The following is a 21,068-nucleotide window of genomic DNA, read 5'->3' on the forward strand; positions in this document are numbered from 1 at the left end:
CTGTATCTGAAAAATGAGTGAAAAAAGTATATAAATGAAGGAGGTAAGCAAATAAACATTTACTTTTTAGATTTATGATAAGCAAAAAGGGTTCTTCTGGCACATGGCTTATTTTTTAACTCTGTCAGTAAGACTTTTCCGAAAGCTATTTAGAAAAGCAAGGAGAGAGAACAATGTAGTCTCGTGGTTATCACTCTCCGCTGTGAAAAGATAACACATTCTCCAAGAACCCATTACTGCCAAATTATCTTAGAAAAAAGTAAATCAGGAATGTAACAAATACATTTAAATTGTGATATTACAAATACAAATGTGAATTTCAGCTAACTTTATATGATCTTGTCAATAATACTCACTTGATGGTGCAGATTCACTTTCACTATTATGTCTAGAGCTGGTTGACTCTGAGTTCAAACTCAGGGTGCTTGGGATAGATGAAAGTTCATTACAGAGTTGGTCTACATCATCTGGAACCACTGGCCACAAATGTTTGCGACTGTGCCTTACAGAATCCCAGTTGTGACATTTCAGAATATCACAGCCCTGTTTGGTTTTGGCTATGAGCCCAAGCACATATACACAGGTCCTATATGTAAAAGATGCAGTAATGACAGTTTATAATTCCAAACTGAGATTTCTTGAAGTAACCAAAATATTAGTTTGCTATATGTATACTTGAATTTTCTTTAAAAGTCATTAAAAAATTGTTTAGCTTGTGGAAAAATGTATTAAAATGAGTTAGGAGTAACTTAGAAGCCATAAGTAACATCAACACCTTCCTAATATACATAGTAATTACAAAGAAGTAATTTAAAAAAACATAATGCAAATCTTAGGGGAAAAATGACACATACTAACATTTCTGACATTTCTGGGATAAATCTGGAATATATGGACTATTGGACTCCTGCATATACATTATACTTTCACTGTTTGCCAGTTACTAAACTTCAACATAATGATAAAAATGAAATGGTAACATTAAGCAAGGAGCTCCTTAAGATGTTTAACTTAGTGCATTTAAAAATCTTTTTTTTTTTTTTTTAAGTAAACTCTACTCCCAGTGTGGGGCTCAAACTCATGACCCCAAGATCAAGAATCACATACTCTACTGACTGAGCCAGCCAGGTGCGCACCCCCACCCCACCTTTTCTTTTTGAATCTTTTATCATTAGGACTTTCAGTGAATTAATAGTTCCAATGGACTACACTGAATCATAAAATACTCTTCCCTCACAGCCATTTGTGAACAAGAATATATACATTAGAAATATTTATGAGTGAAATAACATACCCCCTAATTGAAAGAACCTCACACTGCTTTGCAAGTTTTAGTATATCTGGAATCACATTTTCTTCCTGTAGCAAATTGAGACCCCAATTTGATGAGCCAATATTTCCCTGAAAGAAAAGAAATCACTTATATCAAATATATTTATAAAAGTAACTTTTTCGAGAAATTTGGGAGAGCTACCAAAACAAGAAATTTAACCCCATCTATGAGAGAGAAAAAAATGTGAAAAAAAAACTTAAATATGGAACTTTAGGAATTAATGCTCCATTTGTCTTAGCAAGAAAACTAATAGCTTAATCATCTATTTTCCAGTCTAAAAATAGTATTTAAAATGGGCAGAAACAATCTTGGTCTTGGAATATTAATCTGAGAAGAAGTTCTAAATAAAATTATTTTTATTTATTATTAAGAAAATTTTAAAAATCTAAAAATGATGAAGATCTTATAGAAGTGTTTATTACAAACCAAGGCCCAAAGAGATGCTTTCAGTTTTTTAATTTCTTCCCATTTATCCAAATCTGGTGTACGAACATTGTGACAGAGTTCGGTAATAATATTCTGGAGAAAGAAAAATAAAAAAAGAGTAACAATATGTTTTCAATGCATCTTAAAATGAAATTTTTAAGGTTTGCGTTTAGTAACTTTTGCCTATTTAAAATTCTAAAATAATTTTATGTAAACTTTCTTAAACAGCACTAGTGCAGGGGCTCTGAGTTCATATTCTAGAGTTAGCACTTACTAGCTATGTGGTTTTGAGCAAGTTAGTTAATCCCCCATGCCTTGATTTCCAATCGCTAAAATAGAGAGATCTGTTTCATAAGGTGTAATGACTTAATCATTACATATAAAGTGCTTAACAAAGTACTTGGTACCTAGTATTATAAAAATGTTAGTCATAATTATCAGTTTTTTAAATAGAATACTAGTGAATTAAAAAACTAATATAAAGGTATGTGCTCCAAAAGTCTTCAAAGACTTAATATAAAAATAGGACACTATCGAGTACATTTATGTAAAACTTTTGCCCCTGGGATGAACACTGACAGAAAAATGAACTAAACTGCCAGATTACTATTGTTCAAAAGACACACATGCAAATACTTCTGTATTTCTAAAATAAGAAAAAAGTTGCATTTATTGAAAACACTTAGTAGCAAGACATATTCACAGCCACAAATTTGGTGTGCATATAATCAAAGAATAACTGCTTGACACTAAGCCTGTTATAGTCCATGTGTACATGAGAATAGTGAGGTACAAACAAATAGTAATTAATACTTCCAGTTTGTTGCTCACCAAAGATAACTGAATCTGTATCAGCTTCGGTTTAACTTCCCAACAAGGACAATGAAGAAATTCAGTTTTTTAGTATGTTTCTACAAAAGAGATGAACTTCGCAACAAACCAAAAAAGACAGAACTCAGAGTTTAAGTGGCTTACTTAGCCTATGTAACAAATTAGCTAGGCAAAAGGTGACACGTAAGTCAGGGAAAGGCATGCAAACCAGTGATATACCTAAGGATTACAAACACAAAGTGCCTAAGTCAGTTATAAGATCGTTGGCTTTAAAAGCAATTATGCTGCTAACTTTAAGGCTTTTGAGAAGTTTTTGCAAAGGTACTACTTTAGAAATACTGAGATTTTTTTTCTATGATTGTAGCTATTTAAAACAAGTAAATTATGTTTTTACCTGTACTTCCAACAAATGACAGCCTGTTTTGTGGTGTACCAGTTGTCCATAGAGGTGTACAGGCAGGTAGACATGAGGACGCTGTAATCTAGTATAAGAAAGATGACTGATACACCTATTACCTCATTTACAATATGCTAATTAAAACAAAGACTACTAACAAAGTACTAGATAAAGATATAATCTCTCGGCATACATAAAAATATGAAAGTGGAAAAGCACGAGAATTTCTCTAGAAAAAGAACAGTTTACCTGGCCTCAAAGTAATGCATAATGGTAAGAGAGCTGAGACCAGAAAAAAGACCAGGTAAGAGCGTGGAAGGTATACAAATTATATTAGTAGGGTAGTCAGCATGTTTTGAGTGCCACTGGAGTTCTTGAGCAGTCAATCCTATGCTTTAAGATTTTTGTCTTATGTCAGTGAGGGAAATAAAATTCCCAAGTACTCAGAAAATTTCAAAAAATAAAGAATTATTACGAACTGGTTTTGAAATTTTTATTAGAGGACCAGTAATAAATTATTCCATTAACTAGACTACCTTTGGTTACTTCGACGAACATAGTTATCACCATCAATTGGCTTTCGGTAAGTAGTAAGTGCTTCATTAAGTTGTTCCTCAATCAAGTCAACATACTTTGAATTATACTCCTGGAAGATAATATTGTTTTAGCTGTATACAGTATCATATTCACTAAATTCATAACATGTTAGGTACCTACCAAATCTTAAAAGCATAAATACAAGAAAAATGAACATCTGTACAAGAAAATTTAAGACTTTTTAAAAACAGGAGAACAAGGTATTATGAATGTAAATGTTCTATCATATCCCAAAGCTTTCTGCTTATACTGTTATTCCCATTTTCAATTAATATTTTAAAGTCCATATAAGTAAGTTAATAGTTTCGTTTTTCATCTTAAATTCCTTTCCTCGTTAAATACAAACAAAAACAAGCCTCTTAATATTAAACCGTAAACATATTCACTAAAAATTTTAAAAAGAAAATTAAATGAATTGTATCCTTTCAGCACCTTTTGACAAAAAATAGTATCTCTTTCCCCACTGATTTAAATCAAGTCAAATGTAAAAAATGTTTCCAACTAAAAGTTGAAAAACTTTTAAATTCTTTAAACTGAAAGTCATACTGTCATTTTTATTGAAAAGATCTCCACTTTATTTTTTCCCCTTTTATTTTTTTAACATTTTTAAATTTAAATTCAATTAATTAACATATAATGTATTACTGGTTTCAGAGGTACAGGCCTGTGATTCATCAGTCTTATATAATACCCAGTGCTCACTGAATCACATGCCCTCCTTAATGTCCATCACCTAGTTAGCCCACCCCTCTACTCTCTTCCCCTCCAACAACCCTCAGTTTGTTTCCCATGATTAAGAGTCTCTTATAGCTTGTCCCCTTCTCTGGTTTCATCTTGTTTTATTTTTTCCTCTCTTCCCCTATGATCCTCTGTTTTATTTCTTAAATTCCACATATCAGTGAGATCATATAATAATTGTCTTTCTCCAGCTGACTTATTTCGCTTAGCATAATACCCTTTAATTCCATCCACATCATTGCAAATGGCAAGATTTCGGGGTTTTTGATGGCTGCGTAATATTCCACAGTGTGTGTGTGTGTACACACACCACAACCTCTTTATCCATTCATCTGTCGATGGACATCTGGGCTCTTTCCATAGTTTGGCTATTGTGGACATGGCTGCTATAAACATTGGGGTGCAGGTGCCCCTTCGGATTACTACATTTTTATCTTTGGGGTAAATGCTAAAAGATCTCCACCTTAAACTGTTTAGTAGGAATTGGTAGAACCTCTTTGGAAAGCAATTTGGCAGTATGTATCAAAAATGTTAATTCACATACTTTTTGACTCAACAACTACACTTTTAGAAATTTATCCTACAGAAATACATGTACAAGCATGCAAAGACATATGGAAAAATATCCAGCAAACACTGTTTACAAAACAAAAAAAGTTGCAAACAATGTCAACACAGGAGTGATTATAAAAGTTAAAGTACATTCACATAATGTACTATGCAGCCATTAAAAAGAACAAGCTGATTTAAATGTATAGCTCTGAAAAGATCCCTCAAATACACTGCTAAATGAAAAACTGATTCTTATCTACACTTAAAAATAGAACTCACTTGTATTTTTAAATAAAGAGTATGTACTTATATATGGATAGAACATCTCTGAATGCACACAAAATAAACTATTAACAGACATTTACCTACACAAAAGACAGAATAAGGGCACAAGGAGACGTTTTTCATTCAAAACCATTTTAGACAACTTGAATTTGGTAAGTTACCTTAACTCCCTACTTAAAGCCTCTAAAAACGTACTTTTCCTATTTTTTCTTTAGGTTCCATATTTACTTCGTAATAGTAATATGAGGTTTTAATATTATCAGCATACCATAATAATTACTACTGGTACTATTACCCACAACACTACTATCAAACTTTCCTCTATGTATGAAAATCTTAGGGCAAAAAAGGCAGATATCTAAACTTTATACAGGAGTAGTTACATTCATGTGGTTCATCTTTTGACGAGGGACATTCATTTGGAAAACACTAGCCAAAGATCAGGGGTACGGTTTATAGCTGTGAAATGTACTGAGTTCCTACTGTGGGTCATCTTGAGGATTCTGCCCAAAAGGACCAAACTGGAGGGGCAAGAAAACCCCAACTGAGGGGTGGACCTCTACCTACCAGGAGGCAATATAAGCGGGCAGGGAGAAGAGCCACTGCCCTAGTCAAGGGAACTGAAAATGAGAGATCCACAGTGGTGAGGTCTTTGAGAAACTCATGAAGGTAACCCTCAAGTAGAAGAATTAACATTTGAAATCTGCAACAACCAAAGCTAAATAGCCCAGATAACAATTGTACCAACTGAGTAAGTCTGTTCTTGGCCCCCACACCTCTTCTTCCTCCTCCCGCTCCAAAGCTGAAGAGGCCCTAAACCGGCAGGTAGCTAGTACGTGGCAAGGAGAATGAGCACAAAGAGTGATGAGATCCTCCCTCCACTTAGTGTTTCTAAGTTTACCTCTGGGTGCTAGGGTGAAGTTTTAAACTGAATAAGTGAATTTTTATTACTGTACTGGCCTACATGTTTTATTACCTTAAAACAGGGACAGTGTCAGTTCATGCTGGCATGCCATAAGCTACTGGGAGGAAATTGAATATAGTGAGCATGGGCTTTAGAATCAAAAAGCACCCCTGCTCTATTTTTTAGCTCTGTGAGCTAGGATAAATTATTCCTCTAGGATAAAGTTTACTCTCCTTAGACTTCAAATTTTCATTCACAAAATAAAAATAACAATATATTTCATAGGGTTGCCCTGAGGATTAAATGAAGTAAGACTTGAAATGGTAGGCAATCAGTATGTTAGTTCTCTTCCCTGTCTCCTTTTCTCTAATTAATTCAAGAGAGGGGACTATGTTGTCTTTATTTTTACACCTTCCATTTACTGCCTAACTGTAACTGCAATTCAGCATCTGTTTGTAACTTTCTACTGAAAATGCTCTAGCAAAATTCACCAGTGACCAAACTGTCAAATTCAACAGCTTATTTTTCACTGTTCATCTTCTGTGACCTCTTTTTAACAAATATATATCACTGGCCTCTCCTTCCTGAAGCACCCTTTAGTGACACCATTCTCTCTGGCAATTTTCTGTCTTTGTCCTTCTATTCCCCTCATTAAATCAGAATGTTCTCTAGGGAGCAATTTCCAGTTTTCTTTCTTTTTTTGTTCTATCTTCCCTGGTGATCTAACTCATTTCAAGTTTCAACTACTACTATATACTGAGGACTCCCAAATTGCAATCAACAGAAAGTTACCTTGTGCCACTTTTCCAATTGTTTTGCTACATAACCCCTTTCATTCAGATAGGAAAATCCTTTTGGAATGGAAAGAAATCTGTAAATTAAAGCAAGCAATAGTTTAACACAGAGTCTGACCACAGTGTTTAAGGAGCTAAAACATCTTAAGCAATAGTATGTTTAAGGAGCTAAAAGACTTTATGAATAGCTTCCTCCAATTTACTATATTTCTATATTATTTACTATAATTTCAAATACAAATAAATTTTCTTGCAAAAACACATGAATCCAATCATAGTAAAGAAAATGTCATGAAAATCATGACGAGACACAAATATAAAAGAAACATTAAGGAAAACAATGAAAAGACAGAGTTTCAGTATTAAAGGATATCTAAGATTCTAAAATAGACCTCTTTCAGAAGTTAACACCAAACCCTTTAAAGTATTTCTTGTTTGGATTTGAATCCAGCTTTAAAATACACTGCTACAGAGGACACAACAAAAAACGTAACTATAAGAAAAATTTACTTAACATTTACCTCAGGAGGAGAAGCAAACCCTTGTCTCCAAGGTGGGATAAAGCTGGCTTCATCTGAATAAGAGCATGAAGATTGGCCTAAAAAAAGTAATTATTAGGCAAATTAACAATTGCAAAATGAGAGTAAATTCTGTTTCTAAAACACCTATATTAAGTACATTATAATTTCACATAATTTTCTATTAAAATTGAGTATTTTAATAATTAAAATTAATTGAATAATTAAAATAATTGAATAAAAATTCATGCCTAAGTATTTTATCATAAAATAATAAACCTTTACCTTGTCTTCACATGCTTCATCAAGAATATCAAGAGCTTCAGAAGAAATCGTTTTGTTTTTATCATGCAGCTGGGTCACTAGTAATTCAATTCCCCAATTATTGAAGAATTCAACATTAGCTCTCAGTAATACTCTTAAATGTTTTGTTGCATATAGCCTGCAGGCCTACAAAGATAAATGAAAAAATAAAAACAAACAAACAAAACCCAAACTTCATGGATAGCCTATTTGGACTTTGCTTTGGGACAGTTTTGCTACTTGAAAATGGCAGAAAAATTGAAGTGAGGTCTAGCCCCTGATATATTTTCTTAATACTTGTAAATAAAATATTTCTGTTTCAATCTAGCTGCTTCTTCCCCTTTATAGAAAGATATGGGTACTGTGCACAGTTCAGGGGGAGCGACAGAGGTAGAGGGAGAAGCAGACTGCCCACTTAACAGGGAGCCCAATGCGGGGCTCGATCCCAGGACCCTGGGATCATGACCTGAGCCGTAAGCCACCCTGCCACCCAATGGAGGAACTACTATTTTAAAGTAAACTCAAATTCCATCTCATATTCTTAGGATTAATAATTAATTTTGCTTGGTTAAATTTTATGAAGTACTGAATTAACTGGCTATAAAAAAATACAGTTTTGTTGATGTTATACTCACATCAGTGGCTGCAGTAAGGATTTTTGAAAGGATAACTCTCGCCAATCCATCTCTGCTGTAGTCCAAGCTAGAAACGGTCAGTTTCAGTAAGTGATCTTGGTTTTTCAAGGAACAGAGATTAAGGAGACTTAAAAAAAAAAAAAAAAAGATGAAAATATAAACAAGCATTTCTAAAAGAAAGCATTTAATGATAAATATCAAAGAAAAAAGAGCACAAAGCATCAAGCTAACTCTAATTTTTTTTGTATTTTAATAAAATTTACCAAATACATGTACACAGAATAAAAAACATACCATTTCTCACTACATTAAAAATAAAGTTCAGGAATATACTGAAACAACCTGGGGATACTTACCATTGAAATACGCTGCATTTTTCCAGCATTTTGACTCCATGAGGGTGGCAAGAAAGTGTTCCAATAAATAAAAAGTAGTGTTGACTAAGGGTAGTCAATAAACCATTATTTTGAAGACTTCTTTCAGGCTTCATTCCAGATGAGGCATTGAGCCACTGAACAATATCTTTTACTAGATCTTCTAAGTATCCTTGCCCATCCTAAAAGCAAATACATTATGATATTATTGGAGAAGCACTTAGTGACTATAGTTAGAAAATTAACTTTAATCAAATCCAAAAAACATAATGATAATGATGAAGTGACTAATAACAGATACCAATCACTGAGTATGTTCTCTTAAATTTCATTCAATACAATGCTGCATGAAGATGATATATCTTCCATTTTAAAAAGAGAAAACCAGGTCTTCTATAAGGCACATAAGTTGTCCAAAGTCAAATAACTAGCTAGTGACAGAGTCAGAATTCAAATCTAGGTCTGGGCTCATTCCCTATGTTTCTAAATACAACTTATGCATACTCAGAAATAAAAGGAAGGGGGCAAATTTAATGAAAGACATTTGCTCTGGAAAATATTCAAAGTGCTTATTACTACCTCTTCAGACTCAAGAAGAAATTCTGTAAATTGGCAACCCACAACTGTGAGCTGCTTGGACTTGGCAAAATCCAGATCCAGGTTGGCATATAATTTACTGCTGGGCTTGTAAAAGTAAAGTAGTCTTCGTACAAACCTAAAAGCAAAATAAAATTAGCAATAAAGTAAGAAACCAAAACTACTTTAAAATCTTAACCATAGCTTAAGATAATAATAAGGTTTGAATATGTTTTGGGTTTAAACCACTAGAGTAAATGGCAAGGAATAAACACATTTGGTACATTACACACACACACACACACACACACACACACAAACAACAAAATACCAAAAACCAACCAAAAAAACAACGTAATTGTCAAGAACAGTTTGTGAAATAAGAATTTTATGGTGAGATGCCTGAAAGAAATAGTAGAAAACAAAGATGCTAGCTGGAAAAATGCAGATATAACATAGTTAGAAGATAGGCTTGGATAAATATGAAGAAGACACCTGAACATAAATTTTCTTCTACTGTATTTTGGGACAATCTTTGTCCCATGTCTCTATACAATAATCCTATACTGGATTAATTTTAAGCAAAATAAATCACACCACAATTCTGTCCGTTTTTCACAATTAGGCAAAAAGCCAAGCACAAACACTGCAGGTAAAATTAAGGCAACTGAATTTATGAAGCAATGAACATAATCTATATTTCAATGTTAAAACTTTCAACATTATGAGCTAAGCTTCCATTTAACTTAGTTCAATTTAATTTCATGCACTACAATCCAAAAATGGTGCCAATTCTAGGATGTGGAGAAACAAAGTTGAATGAGACTTCATCTCTGTTCTCAAGCAGTATGAAAAGTTGATGCTATGCTTCTTTATTCCAATTTAACTTTATATATGTTCCATATAAACTTAATACAGATATTAAGTTAAGTATCATGAGTAGATGAATACAACCAAATAATAATGTTAAGGACATAAATTTTTCAGAAACATGAAGTAAAGGCCCTCTTACTGAATGAGAGCAGTACTGGCAGTGGATTAGTCTAAACTCAGAATGAGTAAAAACGCATGGGGATTCTAGAGAATAGCACAGTGGCTTGAAGTACTGTGTATGCCATGAACATTAGTATGTTTTATGAAAGGTGTGGAGAACATCAACTTGGTTAAGGGGAATGTAAAGAGGAGGACAAATGGCTAACCCTCCAAAGTCAGATGCAAATGCGAGTAGAAGGAGAATAGTAAAATGGCCATCATTTTGGGAGAGAAACTATGTCCTTATTATGTCATCTTCATACCTTAGGACTAAGATTACAACATGGCTGAAATTACCCCAATTTGAGAAACTTTTATCTGAAGTACTTCATTTGTTCCAAAACTAAAACCAGAATATAAATAACTAGAAAAAGAATTAGCTGATGCTTTTGGGTTATAAGAGTATACACAAAAATGTATACATGTACCTACTGAATACCAACGATTAAAATGTATGTATGTATCTTTAAAACACCAATTACTACTTTTCATGGGTATTAGGCATAATATAATTCAAATCTAATTTCTTTCAATTTAAATGCAAAACAGTTGTTACATACCTGTGCAACTGTTCATCTTTATAGTTTCTTAGATTTACATTTGGCCACTAGAAAAACACAATATGTTATATCATACATGTATTTGTCAATTCCCAAAATATAACTATGATGAATTACAATGAATAATAAAATGAAGCCATAACCAAGAAGTATCCTGTCATACCTTAAGAATGGTCCCTATAAGATTCCAATTCCATTCAAGATTCTCTTTATGTTGAAGAACTTGGCTATCTCTAAGGTTCATTAAAAGAGCTTCCTCTGTATCCTAAAATCATGAGATAGTAGTAAGGAAAATGAAGGCAAATTATCTTCACATTCAGAAAACTAAGTTCAAATTTTAAAAATATAAAGAAAGATTTTTCATTTAAGGATGAATTATCAAGGCTTTTTAACTTTAAAAAGTTATAAAAACATAGCTCTAGGGACGCCTGGGTGGCTCAGTCGTTAAGCGTCTGCCTTAGGGCGCTTAGGTTCCTGGGATCAAGTCCCGCATCGGCTCCCTGCTCTGCTGGGAGCCTGTTTCTTCCTCTCCCACTCCCCCTGCTTGTGTTCCCCTCTGTCGCTGGCTGTCTCTCTCTGTCAAATAAATAAATAAAATCTTTAAAAAAAAAAAAAAATCAGGAAACTAAGTTAAAAATTGCGACATTTCATGTCAGTACCTTAAGAACAAATATATCTTTCTGAACTCGGAGATACTGATCCCGTTTCTGGTGGGTTGCAACTGCTTTCTGAATAATGTGATCTAAATGAAGGCTGTAAGGTTTAGGTCCTCGTTTCTTCATTTCATGGAAGCGTTTTAAGCAGTTCAAAGCTGCACTGGCTCGCCTAATGAAAAAAAAAAACTGAATTAATACTGTAGCAAAGCTAGCGTAATTTTAAACAGATCACTTTGGTAAATTACTCTAGTAAAATATATAAATTCAAGACTAGAGACTGTTACTAAAAAGTAAATTATTTAAACAAATTTGAAACCACAAAAAAAATCAAAAACACTGCTGATCTGTATGAAGAAACACTATGTAGACCCAGCTAACTATGTATTTACCAATCTTTTCTTCTGTGGCGGTGGGCGCTTTTTGTATACTGGTTTTAAGAACTCCTACAAAGTCAGAAACCTAGTTTTCTCTATTTTCTTACAGAAGTTTAAAAATTTGCTTTTCACATTTAAATCCTTAATCCATCCGAAACTGATTTTTGTTTATGGTATAAGGCTGGAATATTTTATTTCCCCCCACCATGTGGATAATTGATGATTCCAGTATCAATTCATACAGTCTCCACCATGGATCTGCAACTGTGAATGGTATCCTTTAAAAAATTTTTAATTTCTTGTTTGTGGTCCATAAAAGCACAGCTTTCAAGAATCTCATAGCAATCAAGTCTCAACTCCAGAACTTCTGGTAAAAACAAATCAGATTTAAAATTTTAAAAGCCTGAGATGGGCTCAGATTGGCAATTATTGAAAGTAAAGAGACCTTGCTGAGCTAAAAAAAACAACAGCAAAAAACTATTATAAGACTATTATTGCTGAAATTTTGAAGGTAGATTTGAATTCTTGATGAACCCTGAAATTCATGGCCATAATCTGACCCAGAGAAGTCAGATCTACCAGGCTTTGGGAAATACATTTTTCCATCATGAAACTACTAAAATAAAAACTGAAAGGGGCACATGGCTGGCATCAGTAGGGCATGAAGCTCTTGATCTCAGGGTTTGAGCCCCACACTGAATATAGAGATAGGTTGCTTAAATAAATAAACTTAAAAAAAGAAAAAGTTGAAAGCTATCATTACTAATGGAAGCCTAGAGTTAGCACTGAGATAATCCCTATTAACTCTTAGTTTATAATACAACTTCATTCTATTAAATAATAGTATATTCACTGGCAGAGTTAAAATTAATAGAATATTATTTATTTATAGTGAGGCCCATATGTGTACTCCTGAATTAATAAAGCTAACTAAACTTTTAAGAAATGTATAACTATCAATAAAAAGTCACAGTTCTGAATAGCTAATGAACTACATTTCACTAATATTACAAAAAAAAGTCCAAATATATAAATTTCTCAGATCATAATAGGTAGATTTAAAAAAAAAAAAGAGAAGAGAAAAAAACACCCCTGGCTTAGATATAATTTTAACCAAATGAAAGAGATTCCTACTAGTGCTTTTCAATCAAGCATCTCCACCTTTACCTTTTAAATTATATTTTATTATTAGCAACGAAATTCCAGCAGAGCTACAGCTGTATTACCATACTTTTGTTTATAAATTGTTTGCAATACCTCCTTCAGATTTAAGAGTTTAGCTTACTTCAATGCCTATAGTATGGGTTACGAACCTCCAAAATTTTTTACTACACATACAAAAGAATACATTGTTACTCTTTGTGCTTTATTAACTTGAAATAGTTTAGACATTAAAGAGCCTAAGTTGCTGCTTAAAACATAAAACAGTCAAAAAATTCTCAAACAACATTTTTAATGATGTGGTAAAAAGTTTATGTCCTTGTCCAGGAACATGCCAGAAAAACTTGATTTTACTAAGCTATAATACATTGTAGCTTATATTAAATAATACTATCAACTTTCCCTTATCTGAAGGCATTCCAAAAGAATTTCCAAAAAAATAAAAAATAAAAATTTCCAAAGCATAATCTACACACACACACACAGAATTTTAAAAAGAAGAGAACGTCATCTAAATGGGTATTAAATACACCAGGCACAGTCTTTGCTAGAGCTCTGATACTTACAGTCTCTTTTCCTTGGGGATATCGAAAGATGCAGCCATATTCATTAGGGTTGGCAGGCAGTGCAAATGATGGCTGTGTGAATGAGGAAGAATTGTATTTGCCTAAAATGAAACATAATATTTTTAAGAGTTGACAGATAGAAATATTTTATGTTATAGATTATCCATAGATAAAATAGTAAAGGTTTTACTCATGAAAAGAACTTAATGATTCACTTTCCAATACATATTTATAATTTATTTTACCTACTTTCAAGAAGGATGAGACAGAATGAAGATAAAGACTCATATTACAATAATAAAACTCTGAATTTTACAGATCCTTATTATAACATTAAATTTTAATTTTAAGCAGTAACTTAAAATTAATTTAATTACAATTAAACTCAATTCTTAAATGATCTGAAAGGATTACACATCAAAACTTAGATCCAGTGCTATAATGTCACATTAATTCTACTTTCCAAACAAAATCCAGCACTCAATCTGCTTTCTACCAATGAAGTAATTTCATTAAATGTGGCAGCCAGAAAATGTAAGCATAATAAGCAATGAATTAATACCACTAATACTCAAAATGACCAGCGTTTATATTTCAAGGGAATCAAGAATTCTGGTCATAGAGGAAGGAAAAGATGAAATTTATAAAAAAAGATTCTTCATAAAGAGCAAATAATTCTAGATATTGATAACCTTACAGGAAAAGATATATTAAGAATTAAAATAAAAGGGACGCCTGGGTGGCTCAGTCAGTTAAGCATCCATATTTAGCTCAGGTCGTGATCCCAGGGTCCTGGGATGGAGTCAGCAGGGAGCCTCCTTCTCCCTCTGCCTGCTTCTCCCTCTGCTTGTGCTTGCGTGCGCGCTCTCTCTCTGACAAATAAATAAATAAAAATCTAAAAAAAAAATTAATTAAAAAAATAAAAATAAAATCAGAAAGGACGCCTGGGTGACTCAGCCAGTTAAGCATCTGCCTTCGGCTCAGGTCATGATCCCAGGATCCTGGATCGAGTCCTGCATTGGGCTCCTTGCTGAGAGCCTGCTTCTCTCCCTCTGCCTGCCTCTGCCCCTGCTTGTGCTCTTTCTCTGTCTGACAAATCAATAAAATCTTTAAAAAAATATATCAGATATGAAAACCTGCGGTGTTACTTAATTCTTTCATGGATGGGCTGAAGGAGAACAGAGCATACGGCTACAGAATCCGTTGGTAAACAAGACAGTTATCATTAAACTCTACTAAATTCTCTTTACCTCACTCACAGAGCCCAGCTGTTATGTGGGAAAAAAAACAAAACAAAATACTAGGGGTGGGGAGGACTGAAACAACAAAAACAAAAAGTACTCTGACAATAAGAGAAAATCATAATTTTAAAAGATCTGCCACAAGGTTACTTCTTCCTTAATCAGTTAAAATGGTTTTTATTTAGTATTCTATCAACAAACAGGTGACCTAGAAATAGGAATTCTATCTTGCAAACAATCAGTTCTCCCACTGGTTGATTTGCTGGGAGTAGTGAATGGTTGGATCACCTTTTTAGCTCCTTGTTTCCAGAAGTTACTGATGTCATAAAATCGAGGCAACTACCCCCCCAAAACAAAACAAAAAACCAAAAAAAAAAACCCAAAGAACTCACCTTCTAAACCTCAACTCACAAGTTTGCAGAAAATGTTTTCAAACAAGGGAGTTATACTTAGAATTTTTTTCACAGTTTTCTAAAAATTCAGGCACTGATTGCTGTTATCAATTCCACTGCTGCCTGATTGAAGGAATATCTAGTTTTGTAATTTCTTACTCCTTAGGCAGCAGGCCTTTCTGAGATACATTAAGATTTACAGGACTCAAAATGTCAACAGCAAAAGTGAGTATTAAAATCAATATCCAGTACTTTTTAATTTTTTACATGTTCCATTTATTAAACTAGCCTATACTATAAATACACACACACACTATATATATACACACACATACATATATGTATAGATAGAAGGCATCAAGGGCTCTTGGCAACGCAAAGACACTCAAAAAACAGCAAATTTACTTTGAGACACTACAAAGTAACATTATTTTGTAAATTAAAACATTAATGGTATGACACACAATCAGAAGTTGCTCAACTTACCATATGTAAAAGCTCTCCTAAAAGGATGGTAGCTCTAACTGAGATATGGTCATCACTGTTCGTTATCACTTCAACCAAACCCTTTGAAAAGAAAAAGAAAATATTATCATTGCAAAATAGTACGTAGGAACACATTTATGCATCATATATGCTTGCTGCTCTGAAAAAACTTTGTCAGAGAAAATTTAAAAAATAAAATAGAATAAAATAAAGTTTATAACTCGTACCTCTAGAAGTCCATTACGAATAAATGCAGAGAGTATCAGTGCCAAATAATTATCCATGAGGTCTGGCCTAGAAATAAATATAGCACAGAAACAGTTTAAATACTGTTCAGTATATTACATAATTTAACATAAAAACAGTAACTGTAATAAATTTGGACTATTTCTCTAAATTCTACCTGGATCTGGCACGATGAGGAAGAATAGTTTTTGCCTCAGCTGCTACAAAGCCATCTGAAAGCCTCCAACTGTCTTGGAATCTGCCTGGATCTAAAATAGTTAAAATTAGGTAGTTAGAAGAAAATGAGAAATTACTAAAACACATTAGTTAACCATCAGCTAGTCAGGCTATAAATAATGTTGTAAAATGTTGGCTAAAAAAATAGACTGAGGGGTGCCTAAGTGGCTCAGTCTGTTTAAGGGTCCACCTCTTGACTTTGGCTCAGGTCATGATCTAGGGGTTGTGGGACTGAGACCCACGTGGGGCTCCTGGCTTAGCAGGAAGTCTGCTGGAGATTTTCTCTCTCCCCTCTCTCTGCTGCCCCCACCCCAGCTAAAATAAATAAATAAATCTTTAAAAAATGTTTAAAAGAAGACTGAAAAGGCATACAGAAAATAAATGATTTATTGATGTACACAGATCTAAACTTCTTTCATTTTGGGACTTAGGAGTCATTTGGCTAAAACAAAATTATAGTGAGAACTAGATAATCTAATTCGAGAATCACATCAGTTTCTTATCTCTGCTCTTTCTTTGTCCATTTTTCTACTAATTTCACTGCTCATTTGCAATACCTAGGGCGATGGTAAAGAAATTAATATTTCTTATTTTTAGAAATTTATTTGAGGTCTTATTTTTATATTAATTTAATGCTATGATGATGCAGTAAGAAAATGGTATTCAATATTTAGTTCAGTATTTTGCCTTTGAGGGACTCTGTGTATTAGATAAACCATTTTAATAATCACAGTGTATGAATAGACACAAATGGACTTCAATACTTACCTACACTGAGCAGTGCTTCTATGAATTCTTCAGTCACAACAGGTAGAGGAAGACGAAAGATATCATAGAGCACTTCAAGCAGACCTCGCTGCAAGTGCAAATAAATACAGTTCACTTATTTTTATGGAATGAATCTTTGTTTAAATTTAAAAATTTAAAACAGATGTTTTAAATGTCCTATTCACAGAAGAAAAACTGTTTAAAACAGAACTCCTTATTTTAGAAAACTGCCATTTCGGGCCTATAGTAGAGATAACTAAGTCATGCTTATTACTACATACACGATTTAATCTTTTCAATTAATCTTTTATTATCCCCATTGTAGTACATATGGAGAAATAGATTTACAGGTTAAACGTAATTTGCCCAAGGTCATGGAGCTATGAAGACTAACATCAGGAGTCAAATCTCAGTGGCCAGACTCCAAAAACCATGTTCTTTCACCATCTGTGAAGTAAGCAGTCAAGTGAATTGCTCCAACCTTTAGTTCCCTGCTTATAGATCTTTCCATCTATAATCACATTCCTTCCATTTCCATTGTCTAAAGGCTCTTCAGTTCACATTTTAGGCAAGGAACCCCTAGCTAATATTTTCTAATATTTTTCAACTCCAGGTTTGGCTCAAATAAAGAAAAACAAGAAAAGGGCAAATTTTATTGTTTGAACACAACTAAAAACATTTAAGTGGAAAATGAAGAACTGAAGAGTTCATTTTTTTCCCTCCAATTTCAATTTGTTTTAGCGGTTTGATATAAATTGCTATGCACTAATAATTTAGGAATATATCTAATAAATAAGCATATACATATAACAACCCAATTTTAATGAAAACCACCACTCATATTATAAAAACATAAGTCAGAAGGCATAAGATACATAAATACTGTATTTACTTTTTACTAAGTATATTTCTGTATTGCTTGAATCTTTTACAATGAGAATGCCCTTCTCTACTATTTGCATTTTTAATGAATAAAGCATAATTAACTTCATATTTTTAATCCAGTTTTTAATTCAGCCATAGTTCTTAACAACATCACTATTTCAAATTATTTGTATTAGCCTTAGGGTTTAACTAGTATTTATTTATGTATTTTATTTATTCATGTTTTTTTTCAATGCTCTATGATACAGATGAATAATTCATGAGGAAAAAGCAACACCTGAAATAATTTTTACAATTAATTTCCTCTGTTAAAAGTCTGGGAATGAAACAATTAGAGTAACTTTTGCCTACCCTTATTTCCATATTTGGTATACAAAGTACTCCAATTAGAGACTGGATCCCGGAGTTGCCAGGTTTACACAAATTAATAATACCTAAAGAGGATAAAAAAGAAAAAAAAAACCAGTGATCTAAATTTCAAAAAAAATCTATAGCAATGTATTCATAATATAAAATCTGTTATATTTTTCCAGATAACTCCAAAATCATGCTATTATTTCATTATCATAAATAACATTTCCCTACTGACTAGAGATTATCAATAATTTTATCATATAAATTCCTTCTTCTATTTGTTGTATACCCAAACAAGTGCATCAATCTGACTGCTTACTACTTCTATTTGCTGATGTGTGATTCTCAGAGTCAGAATATTGGAGAGAGTAGGACAATGTTCTGTCTCTCTTAACCAATACCCCCTTAACCTAAAGTGAAGTGAAAAATTTTGCTTGGCATTTGTCTTTTAAAAGTATAATTCTAAAATTTATTGAATACACGAAAGACTATAACTGGTAGAATTCAAACAATCTGTACAGATTGAAATTTTAAGTGGGAGAATCAAACAATTTAAAGCACATTAATATCATGTCACAAAGGAAGATATGTGAATAGCCAATAAACACATACAAAACATTCAGTATCATTAGTCATTGGGGAAATCTCAGTAACATTCACAATTAGATATCATTACACACCTGCCAGTATGGCTAAAACGTAAGACAACATGAAATGGCTGACAAAGATGCAGAGCAATTAGAACTTGCATATGCTAATGAAAGGAGTGTAAAACAGTGTAAGTATTTTGAGAAAAAGTCTGGCAGTTTCTTATAAAACTAAACATATATCCACCTTGTGACTCAGTAATTCCATTTGGTTATTTACCCAAGGCAAATGGATAGCTCATGTCCACAGAAAGACTTTTTGATCACCCAGGTAATCATTAGCACATTGACTTACAAACAGTCAATTTTAGTAATTTTGCACAAATCCCTCTCACTCTAATAATAACATACAAAGTTAAGACTAGGTTAACATCTAAATTAGATGCTGTAATAGTAATTTAATATTTGAAAAAATAATCAAGTTTTTCTTATTAAGCAGCACAGAGTACTTACCTGCCCATGACCGGAATGTTGCTATGATTCCCATTTTACTGGCTAGAAACCTCGCTTCTCTGTCTTCTCTTGGGGGGGGGGGGGGCACAAGGGGCAGAGATCAAAGAAATTAAATGTTAAAAGTGAGATTTTCCTCTACTGTATCAGGAAAAAAAACTATCACTAGTTAACATTTAAATATTTTCACAGGAAATAAAACATTAAAAAAAATTATACACTGACCCCCCCACCCCAATTTAAAACTCCCAACATAGTTTAAAATAAGTTATAAATTCCACTTTCAATTTAGTTCTAATTTTCCTGCTCTTTCTGAAAACTATTCTTAGATACTTAACACCTTTAATTCAGCACTACAGACAACACCGCCCTATTTAATAAGCATCCCTGTCAAAAGGCTACCCCTTAGCAAAGAAAATTATCTCTTACTTTTACCACATGTATTCCTTTTTTAAAGTTTCTTTGTTTGCTAGGTATGTATGTATGTAATCGCTATACCCAGTGTAGGGCTTGAACTCATGACCTCAAGATCAAGAGTCACATTTTCTTCTCATTGAGCCAGCCAGGTTCCCTAGCACATATATCCTCTTACTTGAAAATTCTTGCCCCAAATTTATTTCAACATTTCTTTTCTTTTTTTCTTTTTCCTTTTCTTATATCAGCATTTCTAACATGCAAGCTCAACAACCCATATAGTCACTGATACAACTAGATATTATTAATATCACCAGCTATTTTCTTCTAATTGTGTATCTAAATATCTCACCATTCTTTCTTATGCAATAGTTACAATTAATTAATCAAGCAACAGAACTACTTACATTCATTAAATATTTCCTACGTATGGCTTATGGCCAGTTTCAATACTTAACAGCAATCTTAGACTATTTATGCCACCTCAACCACCACTACTCTCAACTGTGTTTTTTCCTGTGATTTTTGTCTTCCCTAATAAAGTCCTTAACAGTTGTGAGAACACAGAAACCCAGAGAACTGGGAAAGAAAAAACAGAGGGGTTGAATTACAAAAAAAAAAAAAGAGAGAGAGAGAGAGAGACAAAATCAAGTTAAAGAACAGTGAGTAATCAGTCTGTAAAAGAGAAATGAAACACTTAAAAAGACATACAAACAAGCCACACTAAGCTCTGCAGCATCAAATGAGAATTTAACAGAAACTAAAATGAGGAGATGGGGTGGTGGAAGAAGTGAGAACTGGACAATTATGGGATAAAGCTTTCAGTCCTCCTTCTCTTAAAAATGTTAGTGACGGGTGCCTGGGTGGCTCCGATGGTTGGGTGTCTGCCTTAGACTCGGGACATGATCTCCAGGTCCTGGGACTAAGCCTCACTTTGGGCTCCCAGCTCAGCGGGGAGTCTGCTTCTCCCTCTTCCTCTGTTCTGCCTCTTCCCCTGCTTGTACTCTCTCCATTTCTCTCTCTCTAATAAATGAATAAATCTTAAAAAAAAAAAATGTTAGTGACAGGAGCGCCTGGGTGGCTCAGTCGGTTAAGCACCCAACTCTTGATTTTGTCTCAGGTCATGATCTAGGGTCATAGAAAGAGCTCTGCATCAGGATCCAGGTTGAATGTGGAGCCTGCTTAAAATTCTCTTTCTCTCTCTCTCTGACCCTCCCCCCTGCTTATACTCGCTCTCTCTCCAAAACAAAACAAAAACAAAAGTGACTGCCCGGTAATCAATTCTCTAACCTATTCAATAAATTTTTAGTATTTTTTTTTTTTTAAATCACTCCATTTTCCCTTGTTCCCTGGCCAT

General features: G+C 33.4%; 1 protein-coding gene across 9 annotated transcripts in view; it reads right to left on the reverse strand.

Annotated features, from left to right (window-relative positions):
• Positions 1–21,068, reverse strand: part of RICTOR (RPTOR independent companion of MTOR complex 2) — a 111,848-nt gene that overhangs the window by 21,684 nt on the left and 69,096 nt on the right. For all 9 annotated transcript variants that reach the window (XM_026506855.4, XM_026506856.4, XM_026506861.4 and 6 more), the window contains 21 exons: positions 19,301–19,368; positions 18,198–18,280; positions 16,962–17,049; positions 16,135–16,225; positions 15,959–16,025; positions 15,732–15,812; positions 13,613–13,713; positions 11,515–11,680; positions 11,019–11,120; positions 10,856–10,902; positions 9,267–9,402; positions 8,670–8,869; positions 8,314–8,440; positions 7,661–7,825; positions 7,379–7,455; positions 6,856–6,934; positions 3,524–3,633; positions 2,985–3,072; positions 1,760–1,852; positions 1,295–1,401; positions 357–586 (listed from right to left, as the gene is read on the reverse strand). In XM_026506855.4, coding sequence (XP_026362640.2) covers positions 357–586; positions 1,295–1,401; positions 1,760–1,852; positions 2,985–3,072; positions 3,524–3,633; positions 6,856–6,934; positions 7,379–7,455; positions 7,661–7,825; positions 8,314–8,440; positions 8,670–8,869; positions 9,267–9,402; positions 10,856–10,902; positions 11,019–11,120; positions 11,515–11,680; positions 13,613–13,713; positions 15,732–15,812; positions 15,959–16,025; positions 16,135–16,225; positions 16,962–17,049; positions 18,198–18,280; positions 19,301–19,368 — 2,306 coding nt within the window. The remainder of the gene's footprint in view (positions 1–356; positions 587–1,294; positions 1,402–1,759; positions 1,853–2,984; positions 3,073–3,523; positions 3,634–6,855; positions 6,935–7,378; positions 7,456–7,660; positions 7,826–8,313; positions 8,441–8,669; positions 8,870–9,266; positions 9,403–10,855; positions 10,903–11,018; positions 11,121–11,514; positions 11,681–13,612; positions 13,714–15,731; positions 15,813–15,958; positions 16,026–16,134; positions 16,226–16,961; positions 17,050–18,197; positions 18,281–19,300; positions 19,369–21,068) is intronic.

This window comes from Ursus arctos, unplaced genomic scaffold, assembly GCF_023065955.2.
Source record: "Ursus arctos isolate Adak ecotype North America unplaced genomic scaffold, UrsArc2.0 scaffold_15, whole genome shotgun sequence".
Taxonomy (NCBI): Eukaryota; Metazoa; Chordata; class Mammalia; order Carnivora; family Ursidae; genus Ursus; species Ursus arctos.